The sequence below is a fragment of the Lipotes vexillifer genome, unplaced genomic scaffold, assembly GCF_000442215.2.
Source record: "Lipotes vexillifer unplaced genomic scaffold, Lipotes_vexillifer_v1.1 scaffold533, whole genome shotgun sequence".
Lineage (NCBI taxonomy): Eukaryota > Metazoa > Chordata > Mammalia > Artiodactyla > Lipotidae > Lipotes > Lipotes vexillifer.
Window position 1 is genome coordinate 716,369 of NW_006773553.1, and position 17,323 is coordinate 733,691.

Sequence of the window (17,323 nt, forward strand, 5' to 3'; positions counted from 1 at the left end):
GGCCTGCTGGGGAGAGGAGGGAAATGCCATGAGCTGGCCCCAGAACCTGCCGGCTCCGGAGCCCAGCGACCTCTACTGTCCTCAATGGGCTTCTGTCCAGCAGAGGCAGGTCACCCAGCCAGGCAGCACTGCCCAGCACCCACTCTGGGCCAGCACTGCATCGGCAGCAGGGGACACAAAGCAGACACCGTCCCTGTCCACGAGGAGTTAGGACAAAGAGGGGAAACATAACACGGGATCACACTGAAACCCTTCGGTCAGAACCGTGCCGGCAGGGCCACAAGGTGGGCAGATGGGGACACACACACACACACACACACACACACACACACGCCGCCCTGGGGGCATCTGTTCCATGGACAGCAGTGGAGCGGCTCCCGTGTGCCGGGCGATGTTTCAGGTGATGTGATGCTGCCTCACGGAGCTTACCTTCCAGGAGGGCAGGGACATGCGGCACACCGTTCCCTCTAGTGCAGTGACCGCGTTAGGGAGACAGGGACAGGGGTCCAGGTCAGAGAAACACTGGAGGAGGGGGGATGTAGTTGCGGACAAAAGGGCTCCCAGGTGACAGCGGAAGGAACAGAGGGCGCCACGGGGGCCGAGGAGGGGCCGTGACGGGGTCTGAATGTCTGCAGAGCCGGGGGGTGAGGGCAGAAGACAAGCAAGGTGGATTTTAGGGACCCATCTAGGCCATGGTAAGACCCTGAACTTTTCTTCAAGGATCAGAGAACCTTTGGTGGGTTCTGATGAGAAACACAATAAATAAGAATGCTATCTTAAAAGGTCGTTCTGGCCACTGTACAGAAGCCAGGGCAGACGCACAGAAGCGAGCTGGCCTGGGCCAGGTTAGGCGGGGGAAGGCGCTGACGACCGTCAGAGCGTGAGTGTGTCCCAAAGAGATATGCAGACGCTGCTCACAGGCAGACTGTAGAGCACAAAGAAGGAAGCGGGGGACGTGGGGGATAGGAGAAGGCAGCCGAGAGCAGCACCTACTAAGCCTCCAGTGGAGATGATGATGACAGGCCACGGGAGATGGGAGTGAGGCAGCCAGGGCTGGGGGACCTGGGCCCCAGAGCTCAGACATGGGAGGGAGGAAGAGCTGGTCAAGATGACAAAGGAGGACAGGCAGTGAGGCGAAGTCCAGTATCACTCCGGAGACCACGTGAGCAAAATCGCCCCAGAGGAGGGCAGCAGAGGGCGGGGTGGGCGTGGCAGGGACGCAGGCGCACTGCCCTCTGCGGGGAAACCTTAAAGGTGGGACGTCTGTCCACTGGGCTCCAGCAGTGGAGAAACAGAGGCTGGACAGTGACCGCCCAGCCGACGTGACACGTGTGACACAGCAGGGCCTGGGAGCCAGGCTAAAGTGGGAGCAAGTCTTCTCCAGACCACAGCATCCAAGACAGTAGCTGGGAGCCACGTGTGGCAGCTCAGATCCAAATTAACGACGATGAAGAGCCCCCCTCCTGTCTCACCAGCCACATGTGGCTCGCGGCCGCCATTTTTAAAGGACAGCACAGACCATGGGAAGGACATTTCTATCACCACAGAAAGTTCTCTTGGACAGCCGTGCTCAAAACAGTGAAGGACAATTTCAGTTACCGACGTCTGACTGCGTAGTGGACACCGGCAGGATCCACCACCGGAGAACGCCAGCCCCCATTACAGAATCAAAGGTCAGACATGCTCTGTGCTCACCCCCTGGTCGGCAGGCGCAGGCCTGAGCATGGCCTGGCCAGTCAGAGGCACCTGCTTGGGACGCTGAACCCGGAGGACAGAGGCAAGGCAGCAGACAGTGTGAACACGCACGGCGGGGAGTCCGCGGAGCGGGTCCCGGGGAGCGGCACCCTCGCCCACCGGGCCCGGCGGGTCCCTCCACGGGCCCTCGAGAGGCCTCCCGCTGGCGGCCACACTCGGAGCCACTTCGCTACCCGCCTGCTCGCTCTGCCACCACCCGATGTCTGCGGTCAACCACTCAGCTGACGTGGGCCGCCCACCTGCCCGCACAGGCTAGTAGGAGCGGCAGAGGCCAACCCAAAGGAGACATCGGGGGGTCAGACAGGGGACAGGAGGGGCAGCTGGAGGCCATGGCGAGCCAGGGCACGGAGGGCTCCCGGAGGGAGCTGAGCAGTGGGACAGAAGACAGTTTAAGACAGGAGGACATTTAGCTGGAAGACCTTGAGCTCCATGGAGATTCTAACAGCAGAGGACCAGGAGGGCAGGGCCGGGGAGAAAGGCCCTGAACGCCGCCCCCAGCCCTCCAGCAGCTCACTCCTCGCGCGCGGCCTCTCCCTGCACGCCCCCTGCTCAGAGAGGGCCCTCAGCAGTACTCACACCCAGCCACCTCTCTCTAAGCTCCCGACACACAGTGGGCACCAAACTGACGGGGGGTAGACAAGTGAATTTAGGAGCTGCCTGGAGAGAGGACAGTTGTTGCCACAGAAAGGGGAATGCTCGTGGATGATGTCAACACGAACCTCTATACCCAGCAGGACCACAGAGCCACCAGCCCGCCCAGGTGACAGCCAGCAAGGCCATTTCCAAACGAGTCAGGCAGTGCAACGGCGGTCAATACCTCAGCTCTAAGACCTGACGCTTTCTAGGTAAGGTAAAAAAATCAGAGCCAATTCTAAGAGCAGTGGGCACGGGGAAAAAAAAAATGCAAGCAGCTTACAGCCAATCTCAAACGAGAACATCACACAGAGGATGTGGTTCTGAATGGTTGAGCAGGCCACTTGCCTTGTAAGCAGCAGGCGACAGAAAGCTGATGTGGTCGAAGTCTACAGCCATGTTTCATAAAAGAGCCCTTGTGATACAGATATTTATATTTATATTTAAATGTCTACATAAAACATAAGGTATTTAAAAATATGAAGTACTCATCCCTCCTGCTCTTGGTTATAAGGGGGCAGCACCCACATCATGCCCATTTAACCCTTCCGACCACAGGCCCACCCTTACGTGGGAAGGAGAGAGCAGAGGTGATGTTGCTAAGTTACTTCCCGTGGGACAGGCTACTCTTACTTTGCTTTAAATGGGAAGCACTCCGGTCCGACAAGAGTTCTGACTCTTGAGATCAGGGGTGCCACAGCCTAGATAAAACTTAGCTCTCCAGACCTGCGCATGCGGAAAAACGTCTGTCTCCAGCCCAGAGCAACCAGGTGACCTCTGACAGGTCCAAATGCCTCTCTCGGCACCAGCCTAAAGCTGAGCCCCACAGGCCTGGGAGGGAACTACGGCCCGTGGCACCCAAACTCAGGCAGCATGAGGCCGGGTCTCCACTCACTCTCCGATTCCAATCTCTCTCTACCGGATGCCCAGCAGTCCTTCCTTTCCAACCAGCCTTCCAGAAACCAAGAGGCAGAAACCCTCCCCCGCCCGACAGGCTCAACATTACACCTTGAAGGGTAGGGTCCTGTCCACGCCCCCTCCCATCGCGACAGTGACGTGGGCACGACGCCCTCCCGCGGTGCACCCTGGCCCGGGTCCCTCTACCCCACTGCGGTCCGCCCAAGGACCACGGAGGTTAAGGATGCGCTGAGCACGGCAGCTCTCGACCCGCATCAGACACGCTGCAGCTCCCCGACGGCGGCCCGGCCTCGTGCACGGGGGACAGGCGTGTGACACCCGAAGTCACCGCGGCGTCGCGCCACTGTCACTCAACCACTGGTAACCTGGCGCCTCAGCATGTCCTCTCGGAGACCCGGGTCCCCCGGCCACTCCGAAGGCCCCCGCAGGGCTGCCAAGTATCCCCGCGCTGAGGACCCAGTGCCTCCGGCCGCGCGACCCACCCCTTCCGCAACCAGGCCGCGCCCGACCGTACCCGCCATACTGGTCGCCCCCTCAGCTCCAGGGTCGCCGGACCCTGACACCCCGCCCCTCAGCCCGGCCACCCCGGCCGCCGGGCTCTGCCCCCCTCACCCTGGACCGCGCGGCCCGACTGACCGGACAGGCCGGGGAGCCGCCCTGGCGCCAAGCTCCAGGTCGCGTCGCGTCGCGTCGCGTCGCGTCGCGTCGCGCCCCGCTCCTGGGTCTCCGGCCCTCCCCCACTCCCCACTCCCTCGACTTCCCTCCGGCTTCGCGGAGTGGCTCCCCTCACCGTGTACCCTCACAGATCCGCCGCGCCCGCCTCGGGGCGCGTGACTCGGCCGGGAGGTACCACCGCCCGGGCCGAGGAGGGGGAGAGGGCCGTCCGACGCCCCCACCCCGCGAGGCGCACGGAGCCCCGCCAGACTCGCAGCCCGGGAAGACAGCACGAGCCCAGCAGCTCCAAAGTCCGGCGGAACGCTGCAGCAGCTGCCCGACCCCCTCCGCCGCCCCAGCCCGTGCCCCCACCGAGAAGCCCGGAGTGGTTCCGCCCGCGCGGGCGGGGGCGGCGGAGGAAACCATTCCAGGAGGGGGGAAGGATGCTTTAATTAAAAAAAAATTTTTAAAGAGATTTGAGGAAAAATATATCTATCCTAGGACTCCCAGTCCACACCGAAGGAAGAAATAAAGAGAACGTCGCGACGTTATAAAGGACGCTGTAATTCCTTTTGGTTTCACCGTTAGTTTTCATTAAATTTCCGATGGAACCAGTCTTCGGTGGAACGTGCGGGCAGGGGGCGGGGCGGGAGACGTTCGCCCGGTGACGCACGAACTGCGCGACGCCGGGGAAGGCGGGGTGGGGTGCGCATGCGCGACTGACTCCCTCTCTTCCTTACCCAGCAGCGCGTCAAGTTTTTTAGAATAAACGTAGTTATCGAGTGATAATCTTCTTGAACCTGGGCGCCTTTTATTCAGCCTGTGTACTTAGAGGTCAGTCCGAAAGCCCTCAGGGCGTGATGTGACGTGGCCGAGGGCGAGGCCGAGGGCCGCTGGTTGACTTGCGGGGCCGCTTCTCTCTGGCTCATGAATTTTACTGAGTTTGCCAAATGCTCTTTGAAAGCCTTAGTGGCAAGGTTCCAGAAATGTCTGCAGCCTCCTAGTATGTCTGTGCCTTTCCAATTTGTAAAAGAAAACATTTCCAACAACTGTAATCTTGTTATTTCCCATTTTCTCTTAGTGGTAGTTGTTCTTGAAACATCGGTTAGTCGGGTTTTAAGCCAAGAAAAAAAATTGCTTTTTCATTTTGTAACTTTAATTCCAGGAATTAACTTCCTCAGTTTGTCACTGGAGGACACCATCTTGATCAGATTATCCTTATTTCCATGATGATAGGCTAATGGAGGTCCCAAGTGAAGGAAGGTTTATTCAACCACTGACATTTTCAATAAAACTCAGCGCGCATTCGACGGCAGCTCGACCCCATTTATGCCATTAATATCTTTGCCAGCACCACTTTTGGAGGTGCTTTCTCAAATAAATACAAATCTGTTTAAAAGTAACAACTACACGCCAATTCCTTGAATTAGTGAATTGTACCAAGGGTTAATTAAACTGACTCAAAGAGGATAAACTTTTAGGGACATTCAACACAAGGGACATCTCAGAGGTCAGAAAACGTAACCCACCTTATCAGTGGGAAAGGCGATCAAAACTCAGCAGCAGGAGGGTGGGAGGGAGGGAGACAAAGAGGGAAGAGATATGGGAACATATGTATATGTATAACGGATTCACTCTGTTATAAAGCAGAAACTAACACACCATTGTAAAGCAATTATACCCCAATAAAGATGTTAAAAAAAAAAAGAAAAAACTCAGCAGCAATGTTCACAACGTATAGGTGGCAGTAATCCCCGATAATGCTCAACTAAATGAAATACCATGCTAAACTCAGAGCTTCTATCCCATAACAGGAATCTTAAGAAATGTTACCAAAAGTGTTGGATGTACTCTTGCGTGGCATTTACAGTCCAGAACATGTTTTTCCATCACTGAAATGGGATCAATCAGAATTAAAGATTTCTTGATGCTTTTCTGCCTTCCTACTGCCAAACGAAGGGGCTTTACTGGGGATGTATTGACAGCTGAGCATCCAGACTGAGGGGGTGCTTCACGGATGCCAGTTGCCAAGACCACAAAGCCAAGTGAAGAGAGAAAAGTAGAAGTCTCACTGTGAAAATGTCCGGTGCACTCTCCCTAACATATGCCCTTGTGTAGCTATAGAATACAGCTGGGCTCTATCTCTGGGTCAAAACCACCATGTCCCTGAATTAGTTTTCAGTTTCAGAAAGAAGAGGTATGTTTTATTTGTAGGCAAGTTGGATCTAACACTTTTAATCATGTCATTATTTTAAGGGTGCGATAATAGGTTCCCTGTTATAAGAATAAATAATAATCTCAGCTTTCATTTCTTGCAGCAACCAAGACAACATTCCCTGGGTTTTTAGATATGTGTAACAGTTTGGGAGTCTGACCAGCTGCTGAACGGCAGCAAGCAAGTAATGGGTAATATTTCAGGAGAACTCGTGCAGGACTTGTATACCACGTTGAGGTTTGGGGATATTAGACAGTCAACTCTGCGTATAAGGTGTCCGGCCAGTTGCAAGGCAAGAATTACTAGTCGTCCAATATTCTCTCTTAAAAAACAAAAACAAAACCCCCCCTACAGTTTATCTTGCATTTTTTATCGCAGCCCTTTCAGGAAACTTTAAAAAAATTAATTTTCCTCCCCAATTAGAATTCAACTGACAGCTTGCTTGTGTTTTAATCTAATACTAGCCGCTTCTTAAACCCCAAGCAGCTACTTTTTAGTCTAATAATAAACTTTAACAGTCCATTATGGATACAGGCTTATTAAATGCCTTTTACAATTAGCGAAAGTTCTCTGGTTTCAGCTTTTGATTTTAGAACAGGTTACAGATAGGATTTTGTCTTTGTGCACCACCGTTAAGTAATGTAACTGCCTAAAAAGGGGAGCCATCATATTTCCCCCTTCACAAGTATCTGATTTACCCTGTCATTTATTTTTCTCTGGGCCCTTTGCAACTGCTCAGGCTTACATGCAAATAACGGTTTTCTTCTACAAATTGGCTACAGTTTCAAGTTGCAATCCAGAAACTTAGAATTTACAAATCCAAAAGTGCATCTTTGAAAAGCAAGTAATAGAGAATTAGAACACAAGTTGACCATTGGCATAGACAGAGGAGGGAATGTGAACAAGGATGGTCCACCTGTGAATGCCACGCTTAAAAAGCTAAGAGAGCTTTATAAGACCCTCTGCTAAATTATGTACTGGAAAAGTAAAAGCATTTGTCCCTGGTTAGATGACACAGGCATTATATCCTGTTACTAAGGCTAGTTAGGATTCTTCCCAGGAATGTTCTATTATCCAGCTTTGCTTGGGATTCCGATGTACTAAACAAAGTAAAGAAGGTGCCTTCCATGCAGGCCAGAAAAATTCCATTATTGCCCATTTAGTACCATTCTTTGGCTCAGAAAACATCTACTGTCATTTCAAAAACATGCAACCAGATGTTTCTTTAAAGAATACCTTATACCGGTATATCTCAAACTGGAGACCTCGCAGACCAAGCACACTCACCTAATAAAGTCTAGACTGGAAGCTGAATACTGTCCCTTTGAGGGGAGGGGTGGGGGTTCCACTGGGCACCGATACAAATAGAAACACATATAATGCAAGTACTGAATTCTGAGGGTGATCAGTTATTCTCGTTAATCTGGAGTACTTATTAACATTTGAGAGCACCATGAAAAGACACACTTTAAGAGTCCACAGAGAAACAGTAGGTCCACTAATGAACACCAGCCCCAGGCTACATCCTTGGACCTCAGAAACTGCCCTAATTGCCTAGGTGCAAGCTCACCATCTTCTGGCACCATCAAAATGCTACAGGTATTAAGTGAACATGTTCACAAAGTGAGCTGCTGCCGAGAATAAACTCCAAGGAATGGCTATCTTAACTATTCACGCAAAGATTCTGGTAACTATTCAAAAACGGGACTCAGGCAGTGCCAGGCAACATCTGCTCAGCATGTGGGGTCTCATGCTCACTCCTAGTAACAAACGAGGCCACTCATCTGAACCCAAGATTTTCAAAAGCAACTGCTGTGGAGAGAAACCACTGGCCAGTTTAATAGAAACAATGTAGCAGAGCCATTAACCACACATTAGAAAAGGGAAAAAAGTCTCCCAAGGGATTCATAGAATGTAGGTGGCTGGAGGAGGTGCCCAGTGGAACTGGGTCCCCGACGGTTTGTGGAGGGGGAGGCCTGCCTCCTGGGCTGTATTGCCACGTGGACACGGGGGCTGCAGTGAGGCGGATGCCCAGCACCCTGCCAGGGTCCAGAGCCGACTGCAGGGGGGCCTGCTCCTTCCCTCCCTAGGTTTGCAGAGCTCTAGCCCCGGAACCAAGAGAACACACGAGGGCAGGTGTGAGGGCCGGGAGGGCCCTCCTCCCCAACCCCGACAGGAGGGGCTCACGTGAGTGCCCTGCGAACACGGGACCAGGCCCTAAACACCGGGCCCTCTGGAAATCAAAGTTTCAAAATAATGTGGTGTTTCAATGAAACACTATTCAGGGAAAAATCTAGTAGTGTCCACATGAGGAGCCCACAAGAAAGTTACTTTTTCCTTAAATAGCCATGACTGGCAACTACTAGAATTCTCGAACACAGTTGAGGTGACTTTAATTCAGATCCAGGTAAATCAGAAGTTGTCCAATTGTTTTTTTTTTTTTTTTCTTGCGTTATGCGGGCCTCTCACTGTTGTGGCCTCTCCCATTTGCGGAGCACAGGCTCCGGACGCGCAGGCCCAGCGGCCATGGCTCACGGGCCCAGCCGCTCCGCGGCATGTGGGATCCTCCCGAAACAGGGCAAGAACCCGCGTCTCCTGCACCGGCAGGCGGACTCTCAAGCACTGCGCCACCAGGGAAGCCCTGTCCAACTGTTTTTATGAAAACAAAACTGTGTAACTTGCCACACTGATAGAAGGAAAATTTCTTTTTTTTAAAATAAATTTATTTATTTTGGGCTTCTTTGGGTCTTCGTTGCTGCCTGTGGGCTTTCTCTAGTTGGGGTGAGCGGGGTCCACTCTTCGTTGCTATGCGCGGGCTTTCTCTAGTTGCGGCAAGCGGGGGCTACTCTTCATTGCGGTGCGCGGGCTTCTCACTGCAGTGGCTTCTCTTGTTGCGGAGCACGGGCTCTAGGCGCGCGGGCTTCAGTAGTTGTGGCACGTAGGTTCAGTAGTTGTGGCTCGTGGGCTCTAGAGCGCAGGCTCAGTAGCTGTGGCCCACGGGCTTAGTTGCTCCACGGCATGTGGGATCTTCCCAGAGCAGAGCTCGAACCCGTGTCCCCTGCACTGGCAGGTGGATTCTTAGCCACTGCGCCACCAGGGAAACCTGGAAAACTTTCATTAGATATTTCCTCTTTCCTAAGTACAGGCACGTGGAGGTACACATGAAAATGACATAGCTCATCTAAGCTGGAGAACTGAGAGCATGGATGAGGGGTCAAATCCAGCCCTCGCCTATTTTTACGTCAGCCTCACCCTCTTGTTTACGGATCAGATGCTCCGTGGCTGCTTTCCTGCAGCAAAGCAGTGGTCGTCACGACAGACCACATGACCCCAAAGCCTCTCTGTTAGAGCAACTTTTTAGGCATGAGGTTTGTTTCTTTTTGTAAATAATGCAAATGTGCCTGACTACACAACTGGACACATTTTAAACAGCGAATGTTACTAGCAAAAGGTTCTTTAAGGACCAGATTCCAGTTTAATCTGAGCACACCTTACAGAGGCTCCACACCATCCTGGGGCTAAATCAGGGGACCCGAGTCAGATTCATTCCAGAGTTCTGAAGAGAAGGGACCCTGAACACGATCAAAATGCAACTGTGCAGATGAACAGAAAATGCTTCTGAAGAAAAAGCGGCAAAGTCTGGTGTTCGTCTCACAAAAAAGCCCCTGAGATTCCAAAAGGGCGGCCCCCACACCGAAGGTCCCCATGAGCACAGCCGTATCTGCTCAATTCACAAGCCACCCTGTCACTCACGTGAACGTGAGTTCTAATTACAAAACATTAGCTTCGGCCTGATGGACTCTCCCAGCTTTTTTTTTTAGGCAACTGATAATCAACTATTTTATTTATTTATTTATTTATGGCTGCGTTGGGTCTTCGTTGCGGTGCGCGGGCTTCTCACTGCGGTGGCTTCTCTTGTTGCGGAGCACAGGCTCTAGGCACGCGGGCTTTAGTAGTTGTGGCGCGTGGGCTCAGCAGTTGTGGCTCATGGGCTCTAGAGCACAGGCTCAGTAGTTGTGGCGCACAGGGTTAGCTGCTCCACGGCGTGTGGGATCTTCCCGGGCCAGGGCTCAAACCCGTGTCCCCTGCATTGGCAGGTGGATTCTTGGCCACTGCGCCACCAGGGAAGTCCCCTGATATCAACTTTAGATTCACATCTTCCAATAATTCCTAAAATCTGTATCTGTTCACAATGAATATGTTCTTTAGAAGCTTTTCTGAGGAAAAAAGTGATACAGAAGACACGCCAATGTTCAAATAATTTAAAACAAAAAGGTAGATTTAATGCAATAACCACATTAATCTGAGGATAAATAAATCCACAACAGGCTTTAAAGTTTGAAAACGTTTTCCTTTCTTTGCAGAGAGAATGGTTTTCTGAAAGCACACAGGACCGAAGACGTCAAAACAAAACACACCGCCTTAGCGTCTAGGTGAGACGGGCCTGGTCCTCCCTGCTGCCTTCTCGACACCTGCCCCGTACACGGAGAAGGCTTCTTTGAAACTCAGGAGGGGCACTGGCTTCAGGAATAACTGGATGGCTTGTTTCCCGAATCGTCTTCCTGCGACCCCATGCTCTGGAAGGGAGGGAGAGAGGCAGTGCGCTTGTCTGCCCTGGCCAAGGGTTTCCCGCCAGCCCCGGACACCTATGCCCCCGAGGACGCCACCCCGTGTGTGGGGGAGGCAGGTCCAGGACCCCCACCCTCATCCCTAAACACACTTCCAGCCTGGAGTCTGGAAACGTCCCCAACGAGTATGTCTCTGTGAGCCTCCCCAATATGGCTTCTGGGCACAAGCTCACACTCCTGATGGAGGATGCCACCCTGCCCCGCCCGGCCCACTCCGTGAGTGAGGGGGCCCCAGTCACCTTCTGCACGAACTGGGGGTTCACTGTGATCTCCTGGTCCATGGCCCTCAGCCGCTCGTCCAGCTCTATGCACCTCAGCATCTGCGTGGCAGACAGGTGTGGATGCGCTGAGTGGGCGGGTTTAGGGCAACTTCACCTTTTTAGCCTAGACTATTACTGTGGGTGCTACAGGGTCACAACCCTGGGGCCAGATGAATTCTGGAGTCAGAAGTTTTGGATTCCGTCAGCAACACAGTACAGCAGGATGTGGCGCGTGGGCTCAGCAGTTGTGGCTCATGGGCTCTAGAGCACAGGCTCAGTAGTTGTGGCGCACAGGGTTAGCTGCTCCACGGCGTGTGGGATCTTCCCGGGCCAGGGCTCAAACCCGTGTCCCCTGCATTGGCAGGTGGATTCTTGGCCACTGCGCCACCAGGGAAGTCCCCTGATATCAACTTTAGATTCACATCTTCCAATAATTCCTAAAATCTGTATCTGTTCACAATGAATATGTTCTTTAGAAGCTTTTCTGAGGAAAAAAGTGATACAGAAGACACGCCAATGTTCAAATAATTTAAAACAAAAAGGTAGATTTAATGCAATAACCACATTAATCTGAGGATAAATAAATCCACAACAGGCTTTAAAGTTTGAAAACGTTTTCCTTTCTTTGCAGAGAGAATGGTTTTCTGAAAGCACACAGGACCGAAGACGTCAAAACAAAACACACCGCCTTAGCGTCTAGGTGAGACGGGCCTGGTCCTCCCTGCTGCCTTCTCGACACCTGCCCCGTACACGGAGAAGGCTTCTTTGAAACTCAGGAGGGGCACTGGCTTCAGGAATAACTGGATGGCTTGTTTCCCGAATCGTCTTCCTGCGACCCCATGCTCTGGAAGGGAGGGAGAGAGGCAGTGCGCTTGTCTGCCCTGGCCAAGGGTTTCCCGCCAGCCCCGGACACCTATGCCCCCGAGGACGCCACCCCGTGTGTGGGGGAGGCAGGTCCAGGACCCCCACCCTCATCCCTAAACACACTTCCAGCCTGGAGTCTGGAAACGTCCCCAACGAGTATGTCTCTGTGAGCCTCCCCAATATGGCTTCTGGGCACAAGCTCACACTCCTGATGGAGGATGCCACCCTGCCCCGCCCGGCCCACTCCGTGAGTGAGGGGGCCCCAGTCACCTTCTGCACGAACTGGGGGTTCACTGTGATCTCCTGGTCCATGGCCCTCAGCCGCTCGTCCAGCTCTATGCACCTCAGCATCTGCGTGGCAGACAGGTGTGGATGCGCTGAGTGGGCGGGTTTAGGGCAACTTCACCTTTTTAGCCTAGACTATTACTGTGGGTGCTACAGGGTCACAACCCTGGGGCCAGATGAATTCTGGAGTCAGAAGTTTTGGATTCCGTCAGCAACACAGTACAGCAGGACCTGGGGCAGCACCCCGTCATCAAACACGCTGACATCTTTTGCAGTGAAACCTAAAAATATTCATTTGCCATCACATGAGTTACAAAAAAAACCTCCCCGTTTTCAGGGTTTTTTAAAGAAAACTTGGAATTGCCAAAAACAGACTGTGGAGACATACTGCTTTGAAGGTTCTGGAGCTGTTCAGTTCAATCTGTTTGCCTAAACAGAGGTAAGAAACCAGACCACCCACACACTCCTGGCTCACGTCCAGATCCCAGCAAGCACTCGGAGCAGGATGCGCTCCAGGGCCCACGCTGCTGCCCAGGGGCAACCGTGGACGGCTCGTCTCCTCCAGCTGCCCGCTCTCCCCCAGCAGAGACAGGGGATTCCTGACTTTCCGAGCTGGGGCTCCAGATTCACGTTACTGAAGGCTCTACAGTATAGGTGGCCACTGGGTACGGATAAAACCGTACCGATTCTAAGACCCTTCAACTGTTTCAGGAGTTGAAGGAGGCTCTGGTGAGCAAGACAAATAAGCTAACCCACCATCTACTTATGATCGTACAACCTGGGAGAGTCCACCTTGAAATTAACTTTCTAAGAAATAAGATGTTCTTAGAAACTAGTTGGGAACTACACGTATTTAGAGCTAAAATTATCTTGGGAACATACAGTCAGTGTTTCAGGTATAACATCGTAAACATCAGCCCAAAACATCTGGCATTCATATTTACCTCCTGATCGATGTTATGAAGCATGGCAGGGTTATTATATTTTTCAGGGTTATCATGGAAACTGACCATCCCATCCTTCTGATTAATACTTGCAAAAATTTCCCCATCTTCTATCTATAAAAGAGAAATCAGGAAAGCAGTTTAGACCCCAAAACGATGTGAATATGCAGTGTTTCAATACAATCAGGAGAAATCACAGAAAGCAATAAATAAATAAATCTGTATGTGTATTTATAAGCACCACCTGCTTATTCAAAGATACCTATTAAATACCTATCATGTGCTCTGCACCAAGATAGATGTGAAGGGGTAAAATCCACATAAGGTAAATTAACCATTTTACTTAATTAATTTATTTATTTGGCCATGCGGCATACAGGATCTTAGTTCCCCAACCAGGGACCGAACCCGTGCCCCCTGCATTGGGAGCGCAGAGTCATAACCATTGGACCGCCAGGCAAGTCCCAAATTAACCATTTTAAAGTGAACAATTCAGAGGATTCAACTACACTTGTGATGTGCAGCCACCAACTCTACCCTGTTTCAAAAGATTTCACTGCCCCCACGGGGAACCCACCCCATTTAAGCAGTCACTGCCCATTTCCCCTCCTCCCAAGCCCCCTGCAACCACTAATCTACTTTCTGCCCTATGGATTTGCCTGTTCTGGACGTTTCATATAAATGGAGTCAGACAATACGTGGTCTCCGTGTCTTGCTGCTCTAGCATAATGTTTCGGAAGTGCCCTTACATCTTTAGAAAATTTCCGTGAGATATAACTGACGTTGCCGTTGCATTTTAAAAAGTGAAACCCTAACACGTTTTTGTTTCACCCCAGCAGAAATTATCTTCTAGTCCTTCAAGAAAACTTTTCTGCCAATGTTGATTCCACGGCAGTTTCAAGGTCTTTGTTCTTCGCGTCAACAACTGGGGGTTTATTTGTTTGAACTTCATCGCCAAATCCTGTCCGTGAAGTAAAAAGCGAGAAGCCAATAAACTCCCAAACAGGTGTTATTCTAACAAATTGCTTCCCAGTGGTCTGTCACAGTGGAACTGAGCTGCCTGAGCGGGTCTGCTCCTTTCCATCCTGGAAAGGGATGGGCCCCAGTTAATGAAACACCAACAGCCCAACACACACTAAATAGAAGGCGTAACTCTGACCCCATGAGCAAATAGAGCTGCCTCTTCACAAAGGGGAAGGACATGCACACCGGGCTCACCACAGTGGCACTCTCTGTAGTAACCACAACTGGAAACAACCCAAGCGTCCCCTGATGGGAACGGAAAGGCAGCCTCATACAGTGGAATGCTGCAGCCCTGCAAATGAACCAACTACAATGATACGCAACACTGTGCATGAATCTCATGGTGTTGAGCAAAAAAAGCCAGATCCCAAAGTACATATGCCGTACGTTTCCTTTTATATAAAACTCAAAAATAGGACATAACTAAAAATAGGATGCTAGAAATCAGGATAATAATAACCTTTCTAGGCAGAGGTAGGGCTGGAAGCAGGTTTGAGAACGCTACACACTGTATGATTCCAACTATATGACATGCTGGAATAGGCAAAACTGTAGAGAAAACAGAAAGATGGGTGGGGGAGGGGGAGAGGGACAAATAGGCAGAGCACAGCGGATTTTCAGGGCAATGAAAATACTCCATACAATACTATAATGATGGATCCATGTCCTTATACACTCGTGCAAACCCACAGAACATCCAACACCATGAATGAACCCTAATGTACACTAAGGCCTTTGGATGGTGACACATCCGTGTAGGGCTGTTAGTTGCTAAGAACTGTCCCACCTGGTAGGGGTACTGATAAGGGGAGGCTGTGCACGTGTGGGGCGGGGAACCCTGTCCTTTCCCCTCAATTGTGCTATGAACCTCAAACCACGCTAAAAAAACTGAGTCTTATTTAAAGAACAACCCCTGCCTTCATAAATTTTACACAGTAGGGCAGGATTTTTCAGCTGTGCCCTGACATTTTGAGCCAGAGAATTCTTTGTGGTGGGCACAGTCCTCTGCATCGGGGGAGCCTGAGCAGTGTCCCCAGCTCTACCCACTACATGTGAGTAGCACCCCCAGCTGTGACGACCAGAAGCGCCCTCAGACATTTGCCCTGGCAAATGCCACGTGTCTCTGGCAGACAGAACACCGCCAGCGGGTCTGGAGCCTCTCAGGGTCCGTCTGGGCTGGGCAAGCACCTCGCTAGCTGTGTCCCCACCGCTGATGAGCAAGTCCGGGGAGGTGTGCGGCTGACCCACAGGACGAAACCCTGTGGGCGGCAAGGTGCTCTCAGCAGGCGCTCCGAGGCTGGGAAGGTGGGACGGGTTTTGTTTGTTTGGGATGTGTGTCTCTGTGTTTGGAGGATTACGTTGAAGGAAAAAACCTCCAAACGTTTGTAAATTGAACTATGGAAAGAAAATACTCCATTATCACAACTGAAAACAGTTTCATGACTCCTAATCCAGACCTGGCAGCACTCCTGACATCACAGGGGAGATCACTAGCAGAAAACGCAGAATGCCGACTTTCTACATGAGAAGACGTGCCTGACCCGGGCTGAGGACAGAGGTTTGCTCTTGGTGGATCAGATCGGAGACATGCGTTTGTGTAACAGAATAAGTAAGTGATGCTATTTCAACTTGGTGGGTTACCACATAGTCATCTAAATGCTTATCCAGGGACTTCCCTGGTGGCGCAGTGGTTAAGAATCCGCCTGCCATAGCAAGGGACACGGGTTCGAGCCCTGGTCCGGGAAGATCTCACATACCACGGAGCAACTAAGCCCGCGTGCCACAACTACTGAAGCCTGCGTGCCTAGAGCCATGCTCGGCAACAAGAGAAGCCACCGCGATGAGAAGCCCGCACACTGCAATGAAGACCCAATGCAGCCCTGCCAAAGTAAGTAAGTAACTAACTAAATAAATAAATAATAGAAAAATGCCAATCTTTAAAAAGCAAATAAATAAAAAAAAAACCAAATAAATAAATGCGCATCTAAATTTGGGGAGTGGGGAGTTACAACTGGGAAGTAAATGGGTCTCAGGTGTCCTGTGACATTTGCTATCTGCAGCTGGAGCTGAGCGTGTGGGGATCTGCTCTGAGTGTGGTCTCGGGGTGACATGGCCCAGAAGGGGGGTGAGTCAGACTGCCACCCATGAGGTCACCAAGCCCCTACCTCGCTGCACAGGACTTCCTCAGGGCAGCAGGGCCCTGCCCCACATATGGCTCGTCCGTGGGCTCATCACAGACCAGCAGGCAGAGCAGCACTACTTTGTGTCTCTTTGTATTATCTGAAATATTTCATGAGTGTTTTAAATGATATTCACAAAAACTGTGACGATGAAAATATAAATACGGAGCACTGCTAAGACACCACTGTGTGTGACACATGAGTGTACATGTCACGGGAAAACCCCAAAGACTGTAAGGAAATTGACAAAAATGTCCACAGTGGTTGACACTGGATGGGCCCCCTTTGTCCTCCTTTATATTTTCTATCGTAAACACCTGTTACCTTTACAAGGACAAAAATCCAGTGATTACTTTTTGAAAAATAGCAACACACTCACCATGTGCAAGACATACTTTTCTGCCTCCTGAGGTCCAGATAACTGCACACGACTTGCCATGTCTTGTAATGACAGCGTTAAAAAGGTCTGAAATTCAGAAGTTAATTAATCACAAGTAGAAACGCTGAGGAAAGAAATTTTATGAAATGTGTACAGAGTTCTACTGAGTCTCTGAAAATTTGCTTGCCAATACTGTACAAGATAACTTTTTGTTGTGAAGATGACATACAATGGATAAACTAAGGTTTCCGCATCAGTTTTCTAGAGGACTAATGACTTTTAAGCAGTATCCCACACGTGTGTCCTGTACATCTGAAATGACGTGTGCGCCTTTTCAGCACCGCCTGCAATGGCAAAGTTTGGAACCACCTAAAAGTCCATCAGCAGAGGACGGGCTGAGCGCAGCGCAGTCACACGAACGGACTCCTCCACGGCTGTAAAAAACTTACTGAGTGTGGACACTTTTTATGAGCTGGAAAACAATCCGAGACATGTGCATTGCTAAATATAAAAAAGGATGCAAAACAGGGTCTACAGCACGCTCACATCTGTGTACAAGGAAAGAGCGCATACGTGTGACAGCAC

General features: G+C 51.1%; 1 protein-coding gene across 1 annotated transcript in view; it reads right to left on the minus strand.

The window, feature by feature from the left end:
* Positions 1 to 11,464: 11,464 nt before the first annotated feature.
* COPS3 (COP9 signalosome subunit 3) overlaps positions 11,465 to 17,323 on the minus strand; it is a 23,765-nt gene continuing 17,906 nt past the window's right edge. Inside the window, exons 9-12 of the mRNA XM_007448366.1 lie at positions 16,739 to 16,825; positions 13,157 to 13,270; positions 12,198 to 12,278; positions 11,465 to 11,907 (exon numbers count right to left, since the gene is read on the minus strand). Of these exons, the coding sequence (XP_007448428.1) occupies positions 11,854 to 11,907; positions 12,198 to 12,278; positions 13,157 to 13,270; positions 16,739 to 16,825 (336 nt within the window). The 3' untranslated portion in view covers positions 11,465 to 11,853. The remainder of the gene's footprint in view (positions 11,908 to 12,197; positions 12,279 to 13,156; positions 13,271 to 16,738; positions 16,826 to 17,323) is intronic.